This window comes from Rhynchophorus ferrugineus, unplaced genomic scaffold (assembly GCF_030347505.1).
Source record: "Rhynchophorus ferrugineus isolate W39M unplaced genomic scaffold, kcgeb_rfMv2 rfM1, whole genome shotgun sequence".
Lineage (NCBI taxonomy): Eukaryota > Metazoa > Arthropoda > Insecta > Coleoptera > Curculionidae > Rhynchophorus > Rhynchophorus ferrugineus.
In genome coordinates, this window is record NW_027472580.1 from 78549727 (window position 1) to 78571547 (window position 21821).

Here is a 21821-nt window from a genome sequence, read left to right on the forward strand (position 1 = left end):
TTTAGCGTTGTTGCTATATGGAATGATAGTGTTATTTAATGTTATTGGTACTTGTACGACCTGTTTATAGGTGAACTGCATATGTACAGATTTACTTTCATTAACTCTTATTTTCCAAGCTTGTGTATATATTTAAACATGATTCTCTAAATTGTAATAAATAAATTATGTAATTTTTTGCTATAAAAAAATTAAATTTTTAATTGCCGAACTTTATGATACTTCAACTAGTACCCTTCAAAACATACTTATAGTCTATTCTAATGACTTAAAGTCAGTTCATAGTTTTTTTTTGTAATATGTCATGGATATTTGTGACGTCGAAACGTTTGCAATGTTGCCGCATCCAATCTGAGTTTTAATTCAGTTTGGCTTTGACATACAAAAAATTTTAATCTAAGTAAAATAACTAAACAAAAATGTTATCAAATATAATTTATTTTAACATTATAATATATCTAAAAGCTACATTTAATTATACAATAGTCATTTATAGGTAAGAGTTAAAATCTCTTATCGCTATTGCTTTCAAAAATTTTGCATACGTCTGAGAGCTGGTCGCCGTCTGGTTGTCAGATGTACTCTAAATTATTCAATATATGAGTTATAATTACTACAGGTTATAAACCGGCAAATATTCTTTTATCCCTTTGATTACTGTGATAAATTTTAAGTTACTCCCCCTAATACATCATATAACTTTGTTTGAAAATGCCGAAAACAATAAATATTCAGGGTTACAAATTTATTGGGGCTTTAATAGCTTATTTGGAAAAGGAACGAGATAATGGAGTCTTTATTTTGCTAGTAAATTCCGTTAGAGAGATGATTATTGATGATATTAAAAAATATAAGTCCGTACAATTTTATTGAAAGCGTTTTTAGCGAGTTGCTGCCGCGCTAAATATCAGAGTGGGTACTATGAATAACATCGCTTACAAGATGAAGAATAATACGTTAGATTCATCCAAGAAGACCGGTCTACATACAAAGTGGGTGACGAATCGATCATCTTGATATTACTTCTATTCGAGACCAAATACTCGAAATGTAAAAGAACAGTAGGTATACAAACTATTTTATCAATATAAACATAATTTAATAAAATTATTTTAGAGAAAATTGGAATGGAAAGTATGCATAAAATAATTAGGGACATGAAGCTTTTTGAGAGATGTAAGACAGCCTTTCATACACTCTTACAGGGCATAGGGTTTAAATGGTGTAAGGATAACACTTGGAGAGGTATAATGGAACTTCCAGATATTACCTTAAAAGGAATTCAATTTTTAAAGGCATGGTTGAGAAGGACATTCCATCAAAAACTGTTTGGATATGTGGAAGGAAACATTGTTAACCATAATAACTTCGGTTTGGATGAACTCGATAAGACATACAGAGGAAGTAATTGATAAATGCTGAAATCATGAACATGGTTTTGACAGATTAGAAATTAATAGTTTAGTGTTTAAATTGGACAGTGAGTCAGAAAGTGAAAGAGACTGAAGGAAACTTTCAGGAAATGTGATAATGCTGTGCAATGCTGGAAATTCCTGAGACAAAATGATGAGTGTGGGAACAACTAAAGGCATGTACATATTTAATTGAATATAACTGTAGGAAATGTATTATAGATTATGAAATATTTGTGTGCACAGATATTATTGTAATTGTTTAAAATTAAACATGAGCATTATGTTAGAACGTATAAGGAGAGAATGAATACTAACTGTTTTGCAGATATGGTAAATGCATTAGATATAAGTCAGTAATTAATTTTATGAAGAATAGTGTATATAGATAGTAGCAAATGAAATAAAATACACAGTAATACCAAGATGACTTGACAAGTAAACACAGCATCAAAGGAAAAAAGAACTAAATGCAAAAAGAAAAATATGACCTCGAATGGAAGTGAAATACATTTTTCCGATATACAATTGTTAGTTAGGTGGATTAGGCTATCAGAGAGATATCATTACATATGAAAATGCGCCTAGAAAGTCCACCTCATGGATGGTGTGGAAAACAGTTCAATGTTAACAAAACAAATCTAACCTACAAACCATTATCGCTGTGTCCTTAACTGTAGTTTTAAGAGCTTGGATAATATATGTGTTAGATGTACTATAATGTTAAAATAAATTATGTTTGATAACATTTTTGTTCAATTATTTTATTTAGATCCAGTTTCCAGTCCATTTTCAGATTTTATTTAAATTAAAAATAATAAATATCTGAATATTAAAACACATTAAAATATATCCCAACAATCTCAAGAATTAACACTTAATAATATTTTCTAAATTGCATATAATTATATCTAATTTCTATTAACTATTAATAGTCAACAAAGTATTAGTAAGTGTAAATTACTACGATAGTAAATATAACGTTATAATTGTAACAAAGCATCTTAAGCAAGAAGGCAACAAAACAGAACACCTGAATATAAAAATAGTTTAAACAGTATAACCCAAAGACTGAAAAGAGAAATACGGGAAATTAAAAACAAAACCATAAACTACTATCTGAGTGATTCAACAGATGATAAATAAACTGATTACTCACTCTAAAAAGCCACAAAATATTTAGAGTGTTCATGTCTACACAGTCCACCTATATCTATGAGGGAATTGGGAGGTGACAATCACCAAAAAGCATAAGCATTTGCTGAATATCTAGAAAAAAAAATTTAAAACAAAACAAAACTAATATTGAACAAAATTTACCGGACATAGAAGTTGAAAATTCGATGATTGAATTAGTCACGTCAAAAAAGTTAATTAAAGTTATTAAAACTGACATTAACCCCATAATATCACCAGACTACGATTTAATAATAGGGGAATTACTGCAAAAACTACCAAGAAAGGGAATTATAAAACTCACCAACTTGATCAATACAGCATTTAGATTAAAATATGTCCCAGAAATTTGGAAGATGGCGTAAATTATAATGATCCCAAAACCTGGGAAGTCAGCAAAGGAAATAAAAGCCAATAGACCTATATCACTGCTACCAATAATATCTAAGATTTTTGAAAAACTTCAGTTGAAAGGATTAAAACCGATCATAGAGAGAAAAAACCTAATACCAACACACCAGTTTGGGTTTATTACCCAGCACTCAACTATTGAAAAGGTCCACAGAATAACAAATGTTATTGAAAAAGCTTACGAAATTAAAAAGTATGCTCAGCTATATTTTAAGATCTAGCACAAGCTTTCGATAAGGTTTGGCATGAAGGCCTTATTCATAAACTACAGAAAATACTACCTAAACAACACACAGAACTATTAAAATCATATATTACAACCACAATGTTTAGAGTCAAACAAGAAGAAGCTTACTCTACAATAAAAAGAATCTAAAGCAGATGTACCACAAGGAAGTGTAGTGGGGCCAATGTTTTATCTACTCTACACTTGTGATATGCCACAAACGGAAAATATTTAGATGGCTACATTTGCTGATGATACTGTGATTATAGCTGTCGGGGACAATATTGAAGAAGCCTTACGAAAATTACAACAGGCAAGTGATAATATAAATAATTGGACACAAGCTTGGAAAATAAGAATTAATGAAAGTAAATCTGTACATGTGCCGTTCACCTATAAACAGACCGTACAAGTACCCATAACATTAAATAATACTATCTTTCCATATAGCGACAACGCTAAATATCTCGGAATGAATCTCGATGCAAAACTTCGCTGGAAGGAACATATTAAGAAGAATTGAAAAGAACTGGAATTGAAATATAGGAACATGTACTGGCTAATTGGAAGAAAATCACAATTATCAGTGCATAATAAATTGCTTTTATATGAACAAATACCTATCTCGAGCAGAAACCTATATAGACATACGGAGTTCAATTATGGGGATGTTCTGTAAGGAGTAACATAAATAAAATACAAATTTTTCAGAACAAAGTCCTGATTGTAGGTACACCCAAATACTATAGGACTGATTATCTACATCGAGGCCTTCAGATACCCACAGTCAGTCAAGAAATCAAGAGAATTGCAAGGGGGCATGAGGAAAGACTCCATTCTCACACGAATATTAAAATAGGGCCGATGTTTCTCCTAGTTATATACCTAGATTTAAGTTATCATAAAACGAATTGTTGGTTAAACGGAAGCGACTAGCAAGAATATATTAATTATATAATAAAAAAATTAGTTAGATTTGAAATTTCTTGTATGTCAAAGCCTTGATGGCGCTATATTGCAATGGTTCGACGTTACAAATATCCATGAGACATTACTAAAAACTTTGAATAGACTATACACAAGATTAGACGATTGTGTTATCTTGGGTCCGCGTCCTTGTTCAGTATTTCCCAAAAGTTGCAACACAAAGGTGTTCGACCAAGAGTATTGTAGGAATGTTCGTCTTGTCGGTCGGAATGTATAATTTTCGATGCGGTTGTTTATCAGAACACTAACTACTATTTTTATGGAAGAAATTCGCAAGGGAATGGGAAACACCGGCCAAATAAAAACTTGTTTATTTCATGTATTAAATACTACTTAGTTTGATGGGAGAATGGATAGGATATTAGTTTAGGTTAACTACTGTTACTGTTACAAGGGGTAAACAAAAGAGAGCGAGATGTCGCCTTGGTTGTTTTTATAGCCAAGAACCATATGGTACAAATCCACCAGCGTTGAGAATCTTTAATCTTGATGTAGGTGATTACATGGTGGCATAAAAGGTCGTAGTGATCGCTACAGTATCAACGTGTAAGTCGAGTCTTTCCTCGTGTCTTGTTATGAATCTTTTTAGAAATTTTCTCTACGACTGTTGAAATCCAAAATCTCAATAAGCAATTGTTTAATAGCATCTGGGCGCATCCAGAATCCAGAATATGTATGATGTAAATAAAGAATAAGAGCCAAAATATGGCCGATTCACCCGTCTGTATTTCTATCCATGACGAATAATTTTGTTGTTTAGCTCTAAACATTGTGACTGAAATTTTCATTTAATCTTAAGAGTTGAATGTTTCTCTAAAATATTTTGGAATTTATAATTAAGCACTATTTGCCAACTTTTATGGAAGGTTTGCTCTACATCCAAGAATATAGATGAGTAATTTTTTTCGGAGGTTTTAGCAATAATATCTGTGATTCTATGCACCTCTTAATGGTCGTATGCTAATAAAATCAAACCCACGTCCAGGTATTAGATTTTCATATTATTTCATTTCATTTCATTCATTTTTATTTCATACTAGAACATAAACGTTCTATGATTTATTAAATTTTTAACACAAGTTGTTCAAATACAACGTTGGATAATACTGGTATCAGTGAAGTACTTTAAATTGTGCTACATATTTACTATTTGTTTAGGAGAAGAACTGAATTAAAATGGTTATCAAACGTACTCGATCCATATATCTAAGAATCATATATAATATCATTATACAGGGTTTGTAATATATTGTAACTATATTGTAATTTTTCAGATTCTTTGGGACTCAATATACTTACAATTCGTTCACTTATACAAATAAATTCAAACATTCGCAAAACAATTTAAACATATTTATGAAAACAATATAATCTAAAAATATAGCTATAAAAATAATTGGGTTTTTTGTACTGTAATTTATTATTCTTTTCATTAATTCTGCAAATTTAATTTTTGATTCGTCCTTTAGTTTGGATATTAATTTTTGGTAATTGAACAAATGTTTTTAAAAACAATAATTTATTACTAATGATATCTTCCAATTCTTCCCCCTGTTGTTATTAATTTATTTGACTCTTAATATTATTTAATTAATAATAATTATTTTGTAACGAACACCTTAAGCGGATCATTATAATTCTTTACTTATATAAATATTTTTCATAATTTTTTCATTATTTAATTATTACATTGTTAATAGTCGTTTCCGACTAAACTACAATTTGTCTGTATGATAGCTTAGATCTACGTATATAACTAGGAGGGCCCATCGGCCCTATCTCATTTTCTGGTGAAATAATGCTATATGTCACTGCTGTTTGTTTTATTATATGCACCCAAGTGCACAACACTACACAAGATCAGATGGTTTGATTATTTTGTGTCCGTGTCCTGTTCTGGTGGTATACAAAAGCTGCAAAAATTCAACAATATCATAAGAATGGAATCTTTCTTCATGCCCCCTTGCAACTAATTCTCTCGATTTCTTGACTGACTGTGGGTATCTGAAGATCTAGATACAGGTAATCAGTCCTAGTATTTGGGTGCGCCCACCTTATCACTCAGGACTTGTTGGTGCTTGTACGGGCAATTTATAGGTAAACAACTACATATGCACAGGTTTACTTTCATTAATTTTTATTTTCCAAGCTTGTGTCAAATTATTTATATTGTCTCTTGCCTGTTGTAATTTTCGTGAGGATTCTTCACTATTGTCTCCGACAGCTATAATCGCAGAATCCTCAGCAAATATAGCCATCGTAATATTTTCCATTTGTGGTATATCACAAGTGTAGAGTAGATGAAGCATTGGTCCCAGTACACTACCTTGTGGTACACATGTTTAGCTTCTTTTATTGTAGAGTAAGCTCCTTCTAGTTTGGCTCTAAACATTCTCGTTATAATGTACGATTTTAACAGTTCGGTGTGTTGTTTTGGTAACATTTTCTGTAGATTATGAATAAGGCCTTCATGCCAAACCTTATCGAAAGCTTGTGCTACATCCAAGAATATAGCTGATCATACTTTTTACTTTCGTAGGATTTTTTAATAACATCTGTTATTCTGTGGACCTAGTCAATTGTTGAGTGTTTGTTAATAAACCCAAACTAATGTGCTGTTATTAAAAAATTTTTCTCTCTATGATCGGTTTTATTCTTTTCAACAGGTAAATATACTTGTAAATAAAATAATACTGGTAGCAGTGATATAGGTCTATAGGCTTTTATTTCGTTTGGTGAATTTTTTCCTTATAATCCTTAATTTTTTCTCTTAATCCTACATAATTCAAGAATTATTCTAAAAGAAAAACTACAAAATTTCTATAATTCTGTAACTTTAGTTTCTTTTTTATCGTATTAATTATTGGTAATAATATACTGTCACAATTTTTTAAATAAAACAGTAATTGTGACCACTCAAATGACAAATCCTTGTAGTATCAAAAGTAGATGCATTGCCTCTATCTAAACATTGCAAGTGTGCCTAAACTTTGCACATTATATACTCTAACAGGACAATTGAAAAGTCACCTAATTGACACATAGATGGCGCTGCTAGAATTAAATCCATATATTTTTTTGTTAGCCCTAACCCTCAAAAGATGCGTGCATAAATTTAACAGATGTTGGATCATTTGTTTGTGAATTATAACATTTTGTGTGAAGCAACGTTTTTTATTGTGATAAAAGCGGATTAAAAGAATTCCGCGTGTTGATAAAATATTGGTTTTTGAAGCGAAAAATACAGTTGGATCAAAAACTTGGCTTGATGCCGAGTTTCCGTATACTGCCTCAGGAAAAATCAACTATCAAGGATTGGTATGCTAATGTTAAATGTGGTGAAAATGAGCACCGAAAACGGTGAACGCAGTGGACGCCCAGAAGAGGTTTTTATCGACGAAAATTGAAACTGAATGAAATAGCAGATACTCTAAAGATATCAATTGAATGTGATTCACGAATATTTATGAACGAAAAAGCTTTGTGCAAAGTGGGTGCCGCGCGAGCTCACTATTGACTAAATACAACGATGAGTTGATGATTCGAAACAGTGTTTGAAGATGATCAAGCCTAATAAACCAGAGTTTTTGCGTCGATATCTCACAATGGATGAAACATGGTTCCATCATTTAACTCCAAGTCCAATCAACAGTCATCCGAGTGGACTGCATACGATGAACCCGCTCCAAAGCGTGGGAATACGCAACATTCGGCTGGCAAGTTTATGGCATATGTATTATGGGATGAGCATGGAATAACTTTCATTGGCTACCTTGGATACTGAAGGGCCATTAACAGCGAGTATTACGTAGCGTCACTGGATGGTTTGAAGGACGAAAAACGGCCGCATTTAAAGGAAAAGAAAGTGCTGCTTCACCAAGACAATGCACCGTATCAAAAATCCATTAATAGGGCTTCGAATTGCTTCCTCACTCACCGTAATCTCCAGATCTGGCTGCCAGCGATTATTTCCTCTTCTCAAATCTCAAAAGAATGCTGGCTGGGAAGACATTTTTGTCTAATAAAGCGGTGATCGCCGAAACTGAGGCTTATCTTGATGCAAAGAACAAATCGTACTACAAAAATGGTATCGGAAAGTTGGAGGGTCGCTATAATTAGTGTATACCCTTGAAGGGAATTATGTTGAATAAAAAATACTAATTTTGCCAAAATAATGTGTTTTACTATGGTAGAACGTGCACTTTTCTGTTGACCTGCTACGTATTCCTGAATGAATCTTGAATTAGAATATTAATCGCTAGTTAATTTTTGTTATTTTCTACCAGCAGTACTAATTACATTATTACTTTCTAGCATCCTCCATACATTATTAACAAACAACGCCTGATTTAAGTCAAATATTATGTTATTTATTTATTAAAAATATTATTTAATTAATTTATTTTCCTGTTTATTACCGATTGTAACAAATTATAATATATTTGACAGTACAAATATAACTTTTTAAAATATATTTATTGATCATATACAAATTATTATTCGCACTTTTACTGTTTTTTACTGATACCGTAACTAAATTGATAATTATATTTCTTTGTATCTAGAATCATATTCTAGATATCTAAATATCAGAATGGTGCCGGATTGGTGGCGCAGTGGTAAAGGTGATGGCATCCTGCTGGGGCATCGTCGTAAATATATGTTTGTTATTGTTTAAAATTTATGAATGTTCTAGGCAAGAGTGTAAAATCCGACAAGGAATATGATCCCAGTCACGCCAGTAACCAGACTGGGTAAGACCGGATGTCTTCTGGGATGATTTCTAAAGTTGGTCACTCGTCAGTCGTTAAGCTTAATGCTAAAGACCGTGGTTCGGAGCTCGCCTTAAACTTTAGGCCCACTCCAGATAAACCCATATTTGGTAAAAGGTGACTTTTAAATATATATATATATATATATATATATATATATATATATATATATATATATATATATATATATATATATATATATATATATATTATATATATATATATATATATATATATATATATATATATTAACAAACAAAATATAATACACAACTCCTTTCAACAATGTAAATAAATAATATTTTAATATATTTATCCGAAGAGTGGAATTCTAAAAATCTTGATATCACACTTGTATTTCGATCAGTATTCTTGTAAAAATACTTTGTAGCAAATTACAAGAAATACACATACATAAAGCACCTTCTAACTGCGAATTGCCTATAATATACTAGGTCAATCTTTAATAAAAGGGAATTTTTTGATTTATTATTTTTTAAAATACAATCAAAATTATTAATAGTATAAATGTTTTTCTAATTTCATTAAGCCCTAGTTCCGATATTCCTAAGATATACCTAACTTTTATTATATATTAAATTTATATATGTATATGTTACCTTGTAAGATATGTAGATTTATATTGAATACAGTCTGCAATCGATCAAGTGCACAAAGTAACTGCGGCTATTGAAAAAGCGTTTGAGTAAAAGAAATACTATCCTGAAATATTCTTGGATGTCTATCTGGTTTGGCATTAGGGATAACTCTGTAAGATGAGCAAATTGTTACTGCGTAACTATTGTCAATTGCTGGAGTCATATCTTTTCGGAAGAAAATTTAGAGAATCGCACGAAATGGCGTTCTCGACATTTAAAAAGACTGGAGTTCCACAAGGTAGCGTCTTAGAACCTCTCCTATAAGTGTTCTATACTTGGAACCTTCGATGACGACACAATGATTATGGCAAACGACATATCTTTTCCTAGAGCAGCAGAAAAAGTACATGTGGCAGTTAATTCAACTTATCTCCAAATATGTCCACGTTAATTTTGCATTGCTCAATGCACCACCCAATGGATGCCCGACTCCTCAAGCAGAATCAGCTAAATACCTCGGAATCCATCTTGACGGTAGATTAAATTGGAAATATCACGTTAGACAAAAAGCAAAACACATTAGAACCAAAATAAAACAACCATACTGGTTAGTCGGAGGATACTCTCAACTTGATCTAAAATCAATGAGGTTGATTTATGAGAAAATTATAAAACTAATTTGGGCCTATGGGGTGCAAATATGGGGTTGCATTAAAAATTCAAATCAACTACTCATCCAATATTGTTCTTCGATTCATTACCAATGCTTATCACTACGTAACAGAAACCAACGGAGAACTGCGCGATCACCTGGAAATCAAATGGATTTGCGAAGTTATCCAAGATTTCGCCTTGAAACACAAAAGAATATTAGTAAATCATACTAACGTGGAAGCAATACAACTGCTGGGCAGCGGGCAGGATGTCAGGAGATTGAAGGGAACCAAACCATATGAACTTATATAAAGTGTATATATTTAGTGTAAATTATAGCTATAAGTTATTATAATTTTATAATTGAGGCATACATATTGATGTATTTTCTCGCACTCGTCTTGCTTGTGAATTAATCCAAGTACAAATGAAAAGTAGTAATAAATTAATTTATAATTAAGATTGTACTAGGCCTATCTAATCAAGATGTTATAAAAAACATTTATTTGAATATAAATTCTGACATTATGATGATGCCTTCTTTTCCTAAATAACTTAGTAATACTTTAATGTTCCTGTTCTTGTTATATTTTGTAATATATGTCTAAGTAGCTATAATTCTTCACTATAAACAACTATGTTAATATCACCGTAAATATATTCCTTTTAGTTATGTTATATTAGTTTTTGCCTATAAATACAAATACCTACAAACCGTAAAATATAACAGGTGATTTTTTACAATATTTATGTTTGCCTGTAATTTTCCTTATCTATTACTATTTTTTTTTAAATATATATTTTAAAGTCTCCTTTTACCAACTATAGGATTATCTGGACTCGGCCTAAAGTTTAACGTGATCTCCGAACCACGATCCTCAACATTAAGCTTACCGACTGGTGAGTGACCAACTTTAGAAATCATCCCAGAAGACATCCGATCTTACCCAGCCTGATTACTGGCATGAATGGGATCATTTCCCTTCTCGGATTTTATACTATTGCCTAGAACATTCACAAATTTTAAGCAATCACAAACATAAATTTACGAGCATGCCTCAGCACCATTGCTATTTTATTATCAGGTTTAGAGATTTATACTTATTGGCCGTCTATACCCTTAATACTCTATGAAATTAATGGGAGGAGCTTGAGTACCTTCGGCTAGTACCAGACAGAATACGCTAAGCTGTAGGAAATGATGGAATGGATTGTGCGCATGCGCCAAACATGTGCACTCGTCGTTTCTCCACATACAATGAATAATCGGCCATTTTAAAATTAACCGTTGCTGGAGTGAAAACAAATAACCTAGAATAGGTAGATTAAAAAAATTACTTAAAATATTGTGTTGCATTAACAGTTTTATAACAATAATAATTAAATTGTTGTGTTATTCTTAGTATTGTAGAAGTTAAAATATGGAAGTACGGAATGTAAGGATAATTTTTATAATATTAAAATATCCAAACTGCTTCAATTTTGTTTATAGTGAGAATATTAAACGCCAAACTTTTAACATTTTGTACGTCATGCAGAAGTCAACATATGCCCGATATGGCTACAGATTTCAAAACGTTAACAAGAAGCAAACAAGAAAATTATTCTTTTTGTTGAAATAAAAACGTTGCAAAGGGAATAACAGAAATAATAAACAATCGTACTAGAAGTAATACTAAAGGTAATTGTAATTTTTATACTCATTTTGTTGTAATTAACCATCCACTCGTTTTAGGTTAGATGTACAATACGTAAAGTAAAAGATAATCAGTTCAGTAGTCGATTCATTACTGTAGTTTATCTATACTTCAGTCATGATATATTTTAGTAACAATTTAATTTTTTTATAGGTGAAGTTGTTAGTAGTTGCCGAGGCAAACTTGATAAACGTTAAATTAGAAAAATCGAAAGAATTAGACAGGATGTTGCAGAATGCAAGAGTAGTGTAGATGTCGTATGAAAAGATCTAATTTATCAATAGGAGTTGATTTAAATCGAGTAAAGAAAAAATGTAATATTAATCATCAATAAAACCCTAACCATCTAATGACCACTACTCTGAAAGTGGAGGAGTGAAACAAACAAGGAAAAAAAATATTTTCTATAAAAGAACGTAGGTAAATAATTTATTAGTTTGTAAAAATAATGATGTAGTGACTGGTGACTTTTTTCAGGTGAAAAGTATGTTCAATATGATGTCTTTATGTAAATATGGTGTATGGCCTGTACACATATCAATCATATATATATTTGCAATATACGTTGCAAAGCGCATAACAGAAATAATATACAATTGTACTAGAAGTAATACTAAAGCTAATTATAAGTTTTATACACATTTTGTTGTAAGTAACTATCCACTCGTTTTAGGTTAGATGTACAATACGTAAAGTAAAAGATAATCAGTTCAGTAGTCGATTCATTACTGCAGTTTATCTATACTTCAATCATGATATATTTTAGTAACAATTTATTTTTTTTATAGCTGAAGTTGCTAGTGTTGCCGAGGCAAAGCTGATGAAAGTTAAATTAGAAAAATCGAAAGAATTAGATAGGATTTTGCAGAATGCAAGAGTCGTGTAGAACGACACATTAAAAACATCAAATTTACAGTAGGAGTTGATCTGAATCGAGTAAACAAAACATATAATATTAATCATCCATAAAACCCTAACTTTCTAATGACTACTACTCTGAAAGTGGAGGAGTGGAACAAACAAGGAAAAAAAAAAATTTTTTATAAAAGAACATAGGTAAATAAATTATTGGTTTATATATATATAATGATGTATTGACTGGTGACTTTTTTCAGGTGAAAAGTACAATGATGTGCAAGATTTTGCTTTGAGATAGATGAATTACTTATACAATTATGGTTTCTGGACTTTGTCTAAGAATGTTTCAATATGATGTATTTCTGTAAATATGGTGCATGGACTTGCTGTAAACATATCAATGATATAATATAATATCAATATATTCTCTATATCAATATCGTCTTTTTCACTCTGCTTTAAAGATTTGTAATAAAATTTTCTAATATTTATTTTAGTTTTTATTTTCAAATGGTTCCCAATTTTTATTTACTCGGTAAACAAAATTGCAACACTTAATTATTAAAATGTGCATTTAATTTAAAATATTTCATAAAATATGAATAATAATTTTCAGATTGTTATATTACTAACGTTTCCTCTACTATTGTAACATGTTTGATTATTTTTTAATTTCATAGTGATATATTTCTCAGTTGTGGAACGATACATAAAGAAAAAATAGATTAGAGTAAAATTTTAAACACCAGTTACAAAACAAGGTATATGCGCTTGCGCCGAGTTTGCCACGAGAGCGCTTCTTCACTCAGACTATTAATTCAAATAAATGAAAATGCGCATGTGCTAAACTGAAATTACCTTCAGTTTACAGTATCCTGTACCGGATTGGGCTACTATCGGACCACCGATCTATAAATTCAATTCAATTACAATATTCTCTTCGGTAGCTACAGAACCTCTCTCTGTTCTAGAAAATAAATAGTGAAATAGAATATTATAATCTAGCGATCTATGCAAAATATAATTGTGCGAGATAGTGGTCATCATCTAATGAGTATAGCGCCGATAAAATGCTTCAAAATGACAATCCAGTTCCTCCAGCGTACGAGACTTATGTCAATCAACAACAAATTGTAAGTTTTTTATATTCTAAAACTTACAAGATAAATATTAACATAATTATTTCTAGGTTAATCATAAAAACCAAAGCATCTTAGCTAATCATGGAAACCAAAACGAACAACATTATCGAATCTCAACAACATCAACAAATTCGATGGTTAATATAGACAAAACAAGAGTCCAGCCTTCCAAACGAACTCGAACATCATATAAGTCATTTCAGTTGTTTGAACTTGAGGAAGCGTTCACACAGAATCCATATATTAGCAAATATGAAAGGATCGTACTGTCTCAGTCATTGAATTTGCCAGAGAAAAATGTGAGGATATGGTTTCAAAACAGGAGAATGAGGTACAAAAAGGAGATGAACTGGAAAACCAGCAAATATAACAGCCAGATATTACCATTGGGTGGCGGTAGTGACTCTATAGGACAGCCTAATGTCAGTGAAGATTCGGCATCATGGCAGCATGAAGGCGCTTCAGTGAACAGCTCGCTTAATCGACCTACGATTCCCATGACTTATGACCAACTATTGAATGTTGCTCCTTTAATTTACATTAGCTATGATGTCTCTCAATGGGATAGTTATGAAGTGAATCACTATCAACCACCACTCTACCAGCTTGTAGTTTGCGACCACAGTTTGCCACAGACACCAATTCCAACGTTTATACATAATTCCTCATATACTCCAGAAAATCAATCAGAAGTTATATTTACTACAGGCGCCGAATCGTATTATTAATGTAATGTCAGTCTGTTTGTTTCTCAGATGACATATACCGCACCTAAATTGCTTTAGGATATACCGAACTTTAATCTCTATATATGTATATATTCCTCATGTAAGATACGAAAACTGATAATTAACCTTTACACAAATCTTTATTTAAATAATCAAATATCAATTCGAACAGTATTATAATTATAATATATGTGATTGTAAATATTATATTTTTTTACTAACAAATGTATCTTGTTATGTCAAATGTTTTAATTTTATATAATGTATATGTTTTTTCTAAATATAACAGTTAGTAAATTCCTCTTTGTATTGTTATATATTGTATTATACTATTCATGTTCATTTAAATTCTAATATGGAGATCATTTTATGTTTTAGAATTTTGAATGGAATTGGAATGCATTGGAAAATATAGTTATTTTGTTTGTATCAAGTTTTTACCTAATCGATAATTTGTCAATAAATATTATTGCAAAATAGAAAACAGGCCTTTATGTTATATCGAAAATTTATTGAAAGGATAATTTTAACCTGGTTTTATTTTATACCGTTGATCTTAAAAACAACAATATTGAGTGTCTATTTCTATGTAACTTTTTGTTTTGAAGTATAGTGGTCATTCTTCTTGAAAAATGGTACTCGCTCGCGACCACAGCTCTAGACATCACATTCGCCAAGTTTTTTAGGATGCAGGTTCTTGAAATAAGTATGTGTTAAAAATAACTAATAATAATAACTATATAACTTTAATTAATTTTATTCATCCATCGTAAATCTTTTGAAATAGTGACATATTAGGCAGATGCTGGTTTAGTCGTAAACCGAAAGTAAAAAGGCACTGACGTGTATGCGTATTGGCCAGGACTACTCATACGGTTTTACTCTGTTAGCTTAACATATTTCACAGCGACGTATTATTTACGAGATTTGTTGTTAGCAAATTATTTTTAGTTTAATTTTATGTTTACAAAAGTTTTTGCAGCAGATGTTATGAAAATAAGTATATATGGTATTCGTTTTTTTATAACATCTTTATTAGATACGCTTATTACAATCTTAATTTACAATTAATTTATTACTACTTTTCCTATGTACTTCGATTAATTCACAACCAAGACGAGTGCTATAGTTTACACTAAAGGTACATACTTTATATAAATTCGTATGGTTTTGTTCGCTTCGATCTCATGACATCCTGCGCGCTGTCCAGCAGTTGTATAGCTTCCACGTTAGTATGATTTAGTAAACTTATTTCGTGTTTCAAGGCGAAATTTTGGATAACATGGTTACATAGCGATAGGCTTTGGTAATCGAAGAACCTTGTTTTGACAGCGTTGTATGACTAGTTGATTTGAATTTTTAGTGCAACCCCATATTTGCACCATGTATTATACATGAATTCCATGTGGATATATATAGAATTCATTAATTTGATTTATCCATTAATTTGGACATTAATTTTTGAAAAATGAATTTTTCTTTACGGATAATAAATGAAAAATATACAAATTATTTATCTATAAGATAAATAACAAACGTTTCAAAAACAATATTTGTTATTAATAATTCTTTACTTTCAAAATTACATTTAATACATACTACAAAAATTAAATATAATGCTAGAAGTAAAAATATATTTCTATAATTCTATAACTTTAGTTTTTATCATATTAAATATTGGTAATAATCCGCTCTCACAATTTTTTTAAATAACACAGTCAACTGACAAATATTATATTTTGTTTTAAAGCCAAAATAAACTTTTAAAATTCATATCCAATCCTCATCCGAATATCCTGATAAGACCCGCAATTCGGACAAATAAGTAGTTACATTATCTTTATCCAAACATTGCAACTGTGCCTAACTTTTGTACATATTATATTCTACTCGTTACAGAAAGGATAGTGAATTACAATATTAATCGCTAATTACTATTTTCTTCTTTCTAGAATCATATTCGAGATACCTAAATAACAAGATCGGGATATTATCCTTGGTATATATCGTTTAACACAATAAAACTTTATATAAAATCTATGTTTTCATGAGGTGAAATAGTATAATATAAATTTATAAATTCCAAATATTATTTAAATTATTTTTCGGCAGTCAAAGTCGGCTTTAATATATACCGGCGGCAAAAAATACCGTGAAAAAGTCGTAAAATTAATATTTTCATAGTTTTTACTGAACTCTTAGTGCAAATTAAAGAATATGTATTTTATATCGGTTGTTTCTCGAGTGTAAAATTTCTGTAAAGGTAGAATTACCAAGAAGAAGGTAAGAACAGTGGAACTCAAAACAATCACTATTCATTTAAAAAGAGTTTTTAGCAAATTACAAGAAATAACAATGACCGTCGCAAGCACCTTCCTCTGAATTATTTCTAATACATTAGGTTAATTTTTAATAAAATGGTATTTTTTGGTTTATTATTATTTTAAATACTATTATATATCAATTAATAATAAAAATATTTGGTTTTATTCCGTACGTTTGCTCACTTTCTCCATATATTTCATAAGTATTTCAAATTTTATTAAGTACTAGTACGGATATTCCTAAGATATTTAATATCTATATAACAGGTCAATCGAAAAGTCCTCGGCCTGACACATAGATGGCGCTACTAAAACTAAATCTTTCATTTAGCCTCGACCCTCAACAGATGCATGTATAAATTTGACGGCTGTCGGATCATTGGTTTGTGAATTATAGCATTTTGGAAAAAACTGGATATAAAGGAATTTCGGGTGTTGATAAAATATTACTTTTTGAAGGGAAAACATACAATTGAAATAAAAACTTGGCTTGATGCCGAGTTTGCGGAATCTTCCCCTGGAAAATCAACCATCAAGGATTGGTATGCTAAGTGTAGACGTGGTGAAATGAGCACCGAAGACGAAGAATGCAGTTGATACTCAAAAGAGGTATCTACCGATGAAAATATTTAAAAAATCTAGAAAATAATTTTGAATGACCGTCAATTGAAAATGATTGAAATAGCAGGCACTCTAAAGATATCAACTGAACGTGTACATCATATCATTCGCGAATATTTGGGTATGAGAAAGCTCTGTGGAAAGTGGGTGCCGCGCGACCTCACTTTTGATAAAAAAACAACGACGAGTTGATGGTTCGGAGCAGTGTTTAAAGATGATCAGGCATAATAAAGCTGATTTTTATCGATATATGACAATGGATGAAACATGGCTCCATCAATTTCACTCTGAAGTCCAATCGATAGTCATTGGACTACACACGATGAACCCGCTCCAAACCGTGGGAAAACGCAACAGTCGGTTGGCAAGTTTATGGTGTCTGTATTTTGGGATGCGCATGGAATTATTTTCATTGAATACCTTGAAAAAGGAAAGATCGCCAACAGCGACTATTACATAGAGTTTTTGGGCCGCTCTACGGACAAAATCATCGAAAAACGGCCTTTGAAAGAAAATGTAGTGCTGCTTCACCAAGAGAATGGACTGGTCAAATCCATAAATTGGGCTTCGAATGGCTTCCTCATTCACCGCATTTTTCAGATCTGGCCCCCAGCGTCTATTTCCTGTTCTCAAATCTCAAAAAAATGCTCGCTGGTAAGAAATGTTCGTCGAATAAAGAGGTGATCTGCGAAACTGAGACCTATTTTGAAGGAAAGAACAAATCGTACTACAAGAATGGTATCGAAAAGTTGGAGGTTTACTATAATCAGTGTATCAGCCTTGAAGGTTAATATGTTGAATAACAAAAACTAATTCTGCTAAAAATTGTGTTTTACTATGGGAGATCGGGGACTTTTCAATTGACCTGTTATATATAATAAAACAATTCTAACCTATACATTATTGTAGCTGTACAGTTAATTGTAGTTTTAAGTTCTTCGAAAATATATGCATTAGATGTTCTATAATGTAAAATAAATTATAGTACATAATATTTCTGTTACATTATTTCATTTAGATTATATTATTGTTATATATCAAAGTCAAAATGTACAAAAACTCAGATTTTCCTCAGTAATATTGCGATGTTTTGACAGAACATGTATATCACTACTGTTTCGAATAGACTACACAAAATTACTGTTACAAAATTATAACATTCTACTAATGGTACATATACGCACGAACCATCTTTCTGGAAAAGAATTTAGACAGGATTCAGTAAAACGACAGTCCTGTCGCTCTTTCCATCGTCAAAAAGTAATAAACAAACGAAATCAAATGTCTGACCAAACAATTTTTCAAATGTTTTGTGACATTCTTTTTATTATAGGAATTTTTTTTTAGTTGATGACTTTTTATACGTTTAATAGTGAGAAATACTAGGCAGAATTTGCATGTAAACGAAACATATTTGCAAGAAAAGCGGGAGGTAATAAGTTGAATGACTAGTTGAAGCACATTTAACTGTTTAACGAGTGCGTACGGATACACTAATAGTCTTTCATAACACTTCGAATAACACTCATTATGGATTCTAAGGGGTATTGCGCTAAATCAGTTTGTTGGACACATAATATGGGGCATCGACGATGACTCGCAACAGTTACAACGCTTAAGTCCAAATGGGCCTAAGTGTAGACTTATACACCAAAACCTTGTTATCTAATGTTTAAAATTTAGATTTTCCTCCTATTAGCCAATTCATTTGGTTTAGTTTAATCCCAAGCTGTTTGCGTTTAATCACCATATGTTTTTTCCATGTCAAACGTCGATCAAAATGCATTTCCAGATACTTAACGTTGTCTGCTTGCAGAAGTTAATGGTTATTCAATTTTACTGAGGGACAAGTTCTTCTACAAATGGTGAATGTCACATGGGTAGATTTCGTTCCATTTGCTTTGATACGTCACATTTCGACTGTATGGATCGATTCGAAAAGAACGCACCGCTGTTAGAAGAGGAAATCAATATAGTTTATGCTTTTCTATAGTTTATTCTATAAAATTTAGCGCGAAGGTGCCAATGCCGAAATTATTTATCAGTTAATATATGCTGCTAGTGGTGGTGGTTGCAGGACAGTATCCACGCCTTTCGTAACGAACTTCATGTGTATCACTGTACTTTTCCTCTCGTGTTTATTCTCATTGAACCAACTTGCTGGGGAACTTCTAGCCTCAGTGTACCCTATAAAATAACTCCACAACTATATCCAATATAATAAATCGTGAAATATGGGAGAACCATAACTGAAAATTAAAAAAAAAACTTGATGTCCTGAATTTTAGTTATGTTACTTTACTACTTTCTGACGTCTTTCATACAATATTAGTCATTCAAGTCAAGTGTTCTTTTGTTTGTTTATTAAGAATGTTATCTTATTTATATATTATAATTTATTTTTACTACTGAATATAACAAATTACTGTATATTTTCGATTGCATAAATATTACTTTTTAAAACATAATTATTAATCATACACTAATTGTTATATATGCTTTTATCTTTTTCTACAAAATATCTTTACTGATAATATATATTTATACTATTTTAGCATATACTGTATAACTATTAGCATATATATATTTATTACACATGGTATATGTATGTTAGTTTTGTTTCTGAACTAATTAAATTACCCTGTCTTATAATCGTACTCTAGATTCCTAAAGATATTTACATTCTACTGATTCTATGTATTTCTATATATATTCTACATATTATTGAAAGAACGAAATATTTCTGCAGAAAAGCATTCCGACGATCCTATATATTTCAATTTTTTATAGGACCAGATGATATCGTTGATATATATGATTTACTATAATAAAATATTACCTACTATATATGTTCTACATATTTTTATTCCTGGTGTTTTCGTAAACAAGCGTTCGGTTCTTGATTATTATGTCAATATTTATAAAATCAAACAAATAGCTGATTTATAGCCAACTATTACTCGTTGAACAATTTGGCGTAATATATTCCATGTAGTATTTCAACTGTTTTCTGGTGGTCAAGAAGCCCAAATACGGCGAAGAAAATTACAATAGTAAAAGAACTGTATAAACTATGATATGAAACTCATTAATGTATTAACGCAGGAAATTAAAATATTAGCTCGTTACATCAGTTGTCTTTCGAGTTTAAAATACATGTAATTAATGCAAAATACATTAATGTAAGATTTCATGTCAAAAAAATTAATTTTAAATAATTAAAGTTGTTTAAAATATGTCAGTAAAACATGTTTCAATATATTAACTTGAACGATGGATATATTTAGAAATTAATTACACACCAATCACTATACATATTAAAATAGTTTGTAGTAAGGTGTAAATAATAATAAAGACCTTAACTTAATTCTTAATAAAACGCGATTTGTCATTATTATGTTTTAAAATACTATCAAAATTATTAGAAATAAAAATATTTTATTTTAATTCAGACAATGTTATAATAAATGATGATATGTATCTTATATGATGATATCACTCTTGTATGGCACTACTGTATAACCGATCCGAACGAATAGCCGACAAAACTAATGGGCGTATCTTAAAATAATAACGGGTTGGTCTGCTGTCCGGCCTTAGATTTACATATTCTACTCAGTTAGTTTTCCTTCAATAACCACAGAGCTGACCAGTGCGAACTTTGTGAATAGTGAAAACGCGCCGTTACATGAAGATTCAAATGGTGAGAAACAGTGGCAGAAACAATACTCTGAGTATGACGTTGATAATATTTCTCAAGTTTATAATCAACATACGCGATATATCTCAACAAACATATCTGATGTTAGTCAACAATAACTTGTAAGATTTTGATTTATTTAAAATAATAATGTAATTTTTAGCATCCATTATTTCTAGGTTGACTATCGTAACCAAACCACCGTGGCCCAATATAATCAATATAATTTTGGTGAGTTATTTCGTCAAAACCAATATCATTATCTGTTGCCATTATTTCGGACTATCATTCGTCTACAAAGTGCAGGTTTCCAAAAGAATTCGAACACAATATGCCTCAACACAACCTGTTGATATTGAGAAGGAGTTTAAAGGAAAACCGCACCTTTGCCGGGCTAGAATAATCCATTTGCATCAGGCATTAAATTTGGCAGAGAAACAGATCCGGGTTGGGGATGAAACTCAACAGACAGAAAAGAACAGGGGGATAAAATACAAAAAGGATATTAATTCGA

General features: G+C 30.9%; 1 protein-coding gene and 1 long non-coding RNA gene across 2 annotated transcripts; both read left to right on the forward strand.

The window, feature by feature from the left end:
* The first annotated feature begins 11533 nt into the window (after positions 1-11533).
* LOC143200097 (uncharacterized) lies at positions 11534-13244 on the forward strand. Its single transcript, XR_013006627.1, has 6 exons — positions 11534-11673; positions 11730-11918; positions 12088-12354; positions 12412-12582; positions 12723-12990; positions 13050-13244. It is a non-coding gene; the product is annotated as an uncharacterized LOC143200097 (long non-coding RNA).
* A 454-nt stretch (positions 13245-13698) lies between these two features.
* On the forward strand, positions 13699-15035 carry LOC143200099 (homeobox protein Hox-B3-like). The gene is made up of 2 exons (XM_076410421.1): positions 13699-13925; positions 13982-15035. Exons 1-2 carry the CDS (start codon positions 13863-13865, stop codon positions 14660-14662), a joined length of 744 nt encoding a protein of 247 aa, XP_076266536.1. The 5' UTR covers positions 13699-13862; the 3' UTR covers positions 14663-15035.
* Positions 15036-21821: the final 6786 nt, after the last annotated feature.

Bases quoted from the DNA above. Each gene is read 5' to 3' on its own strand.
- LOC143200099 (XM_076410421.1), top strand. From the start codon at position 13,863: ATGCTTCAAAATGACAATCCAGTTCCTCCAGCGTACGAGACTTATGTC. The intron at 13,926-13,981 runs GTAAGTTTTTTA...AATTATTTCTAG, and splicing joins ATGTCAATCAACAACAAATT to GTTAATCATAAAAACCAAAG.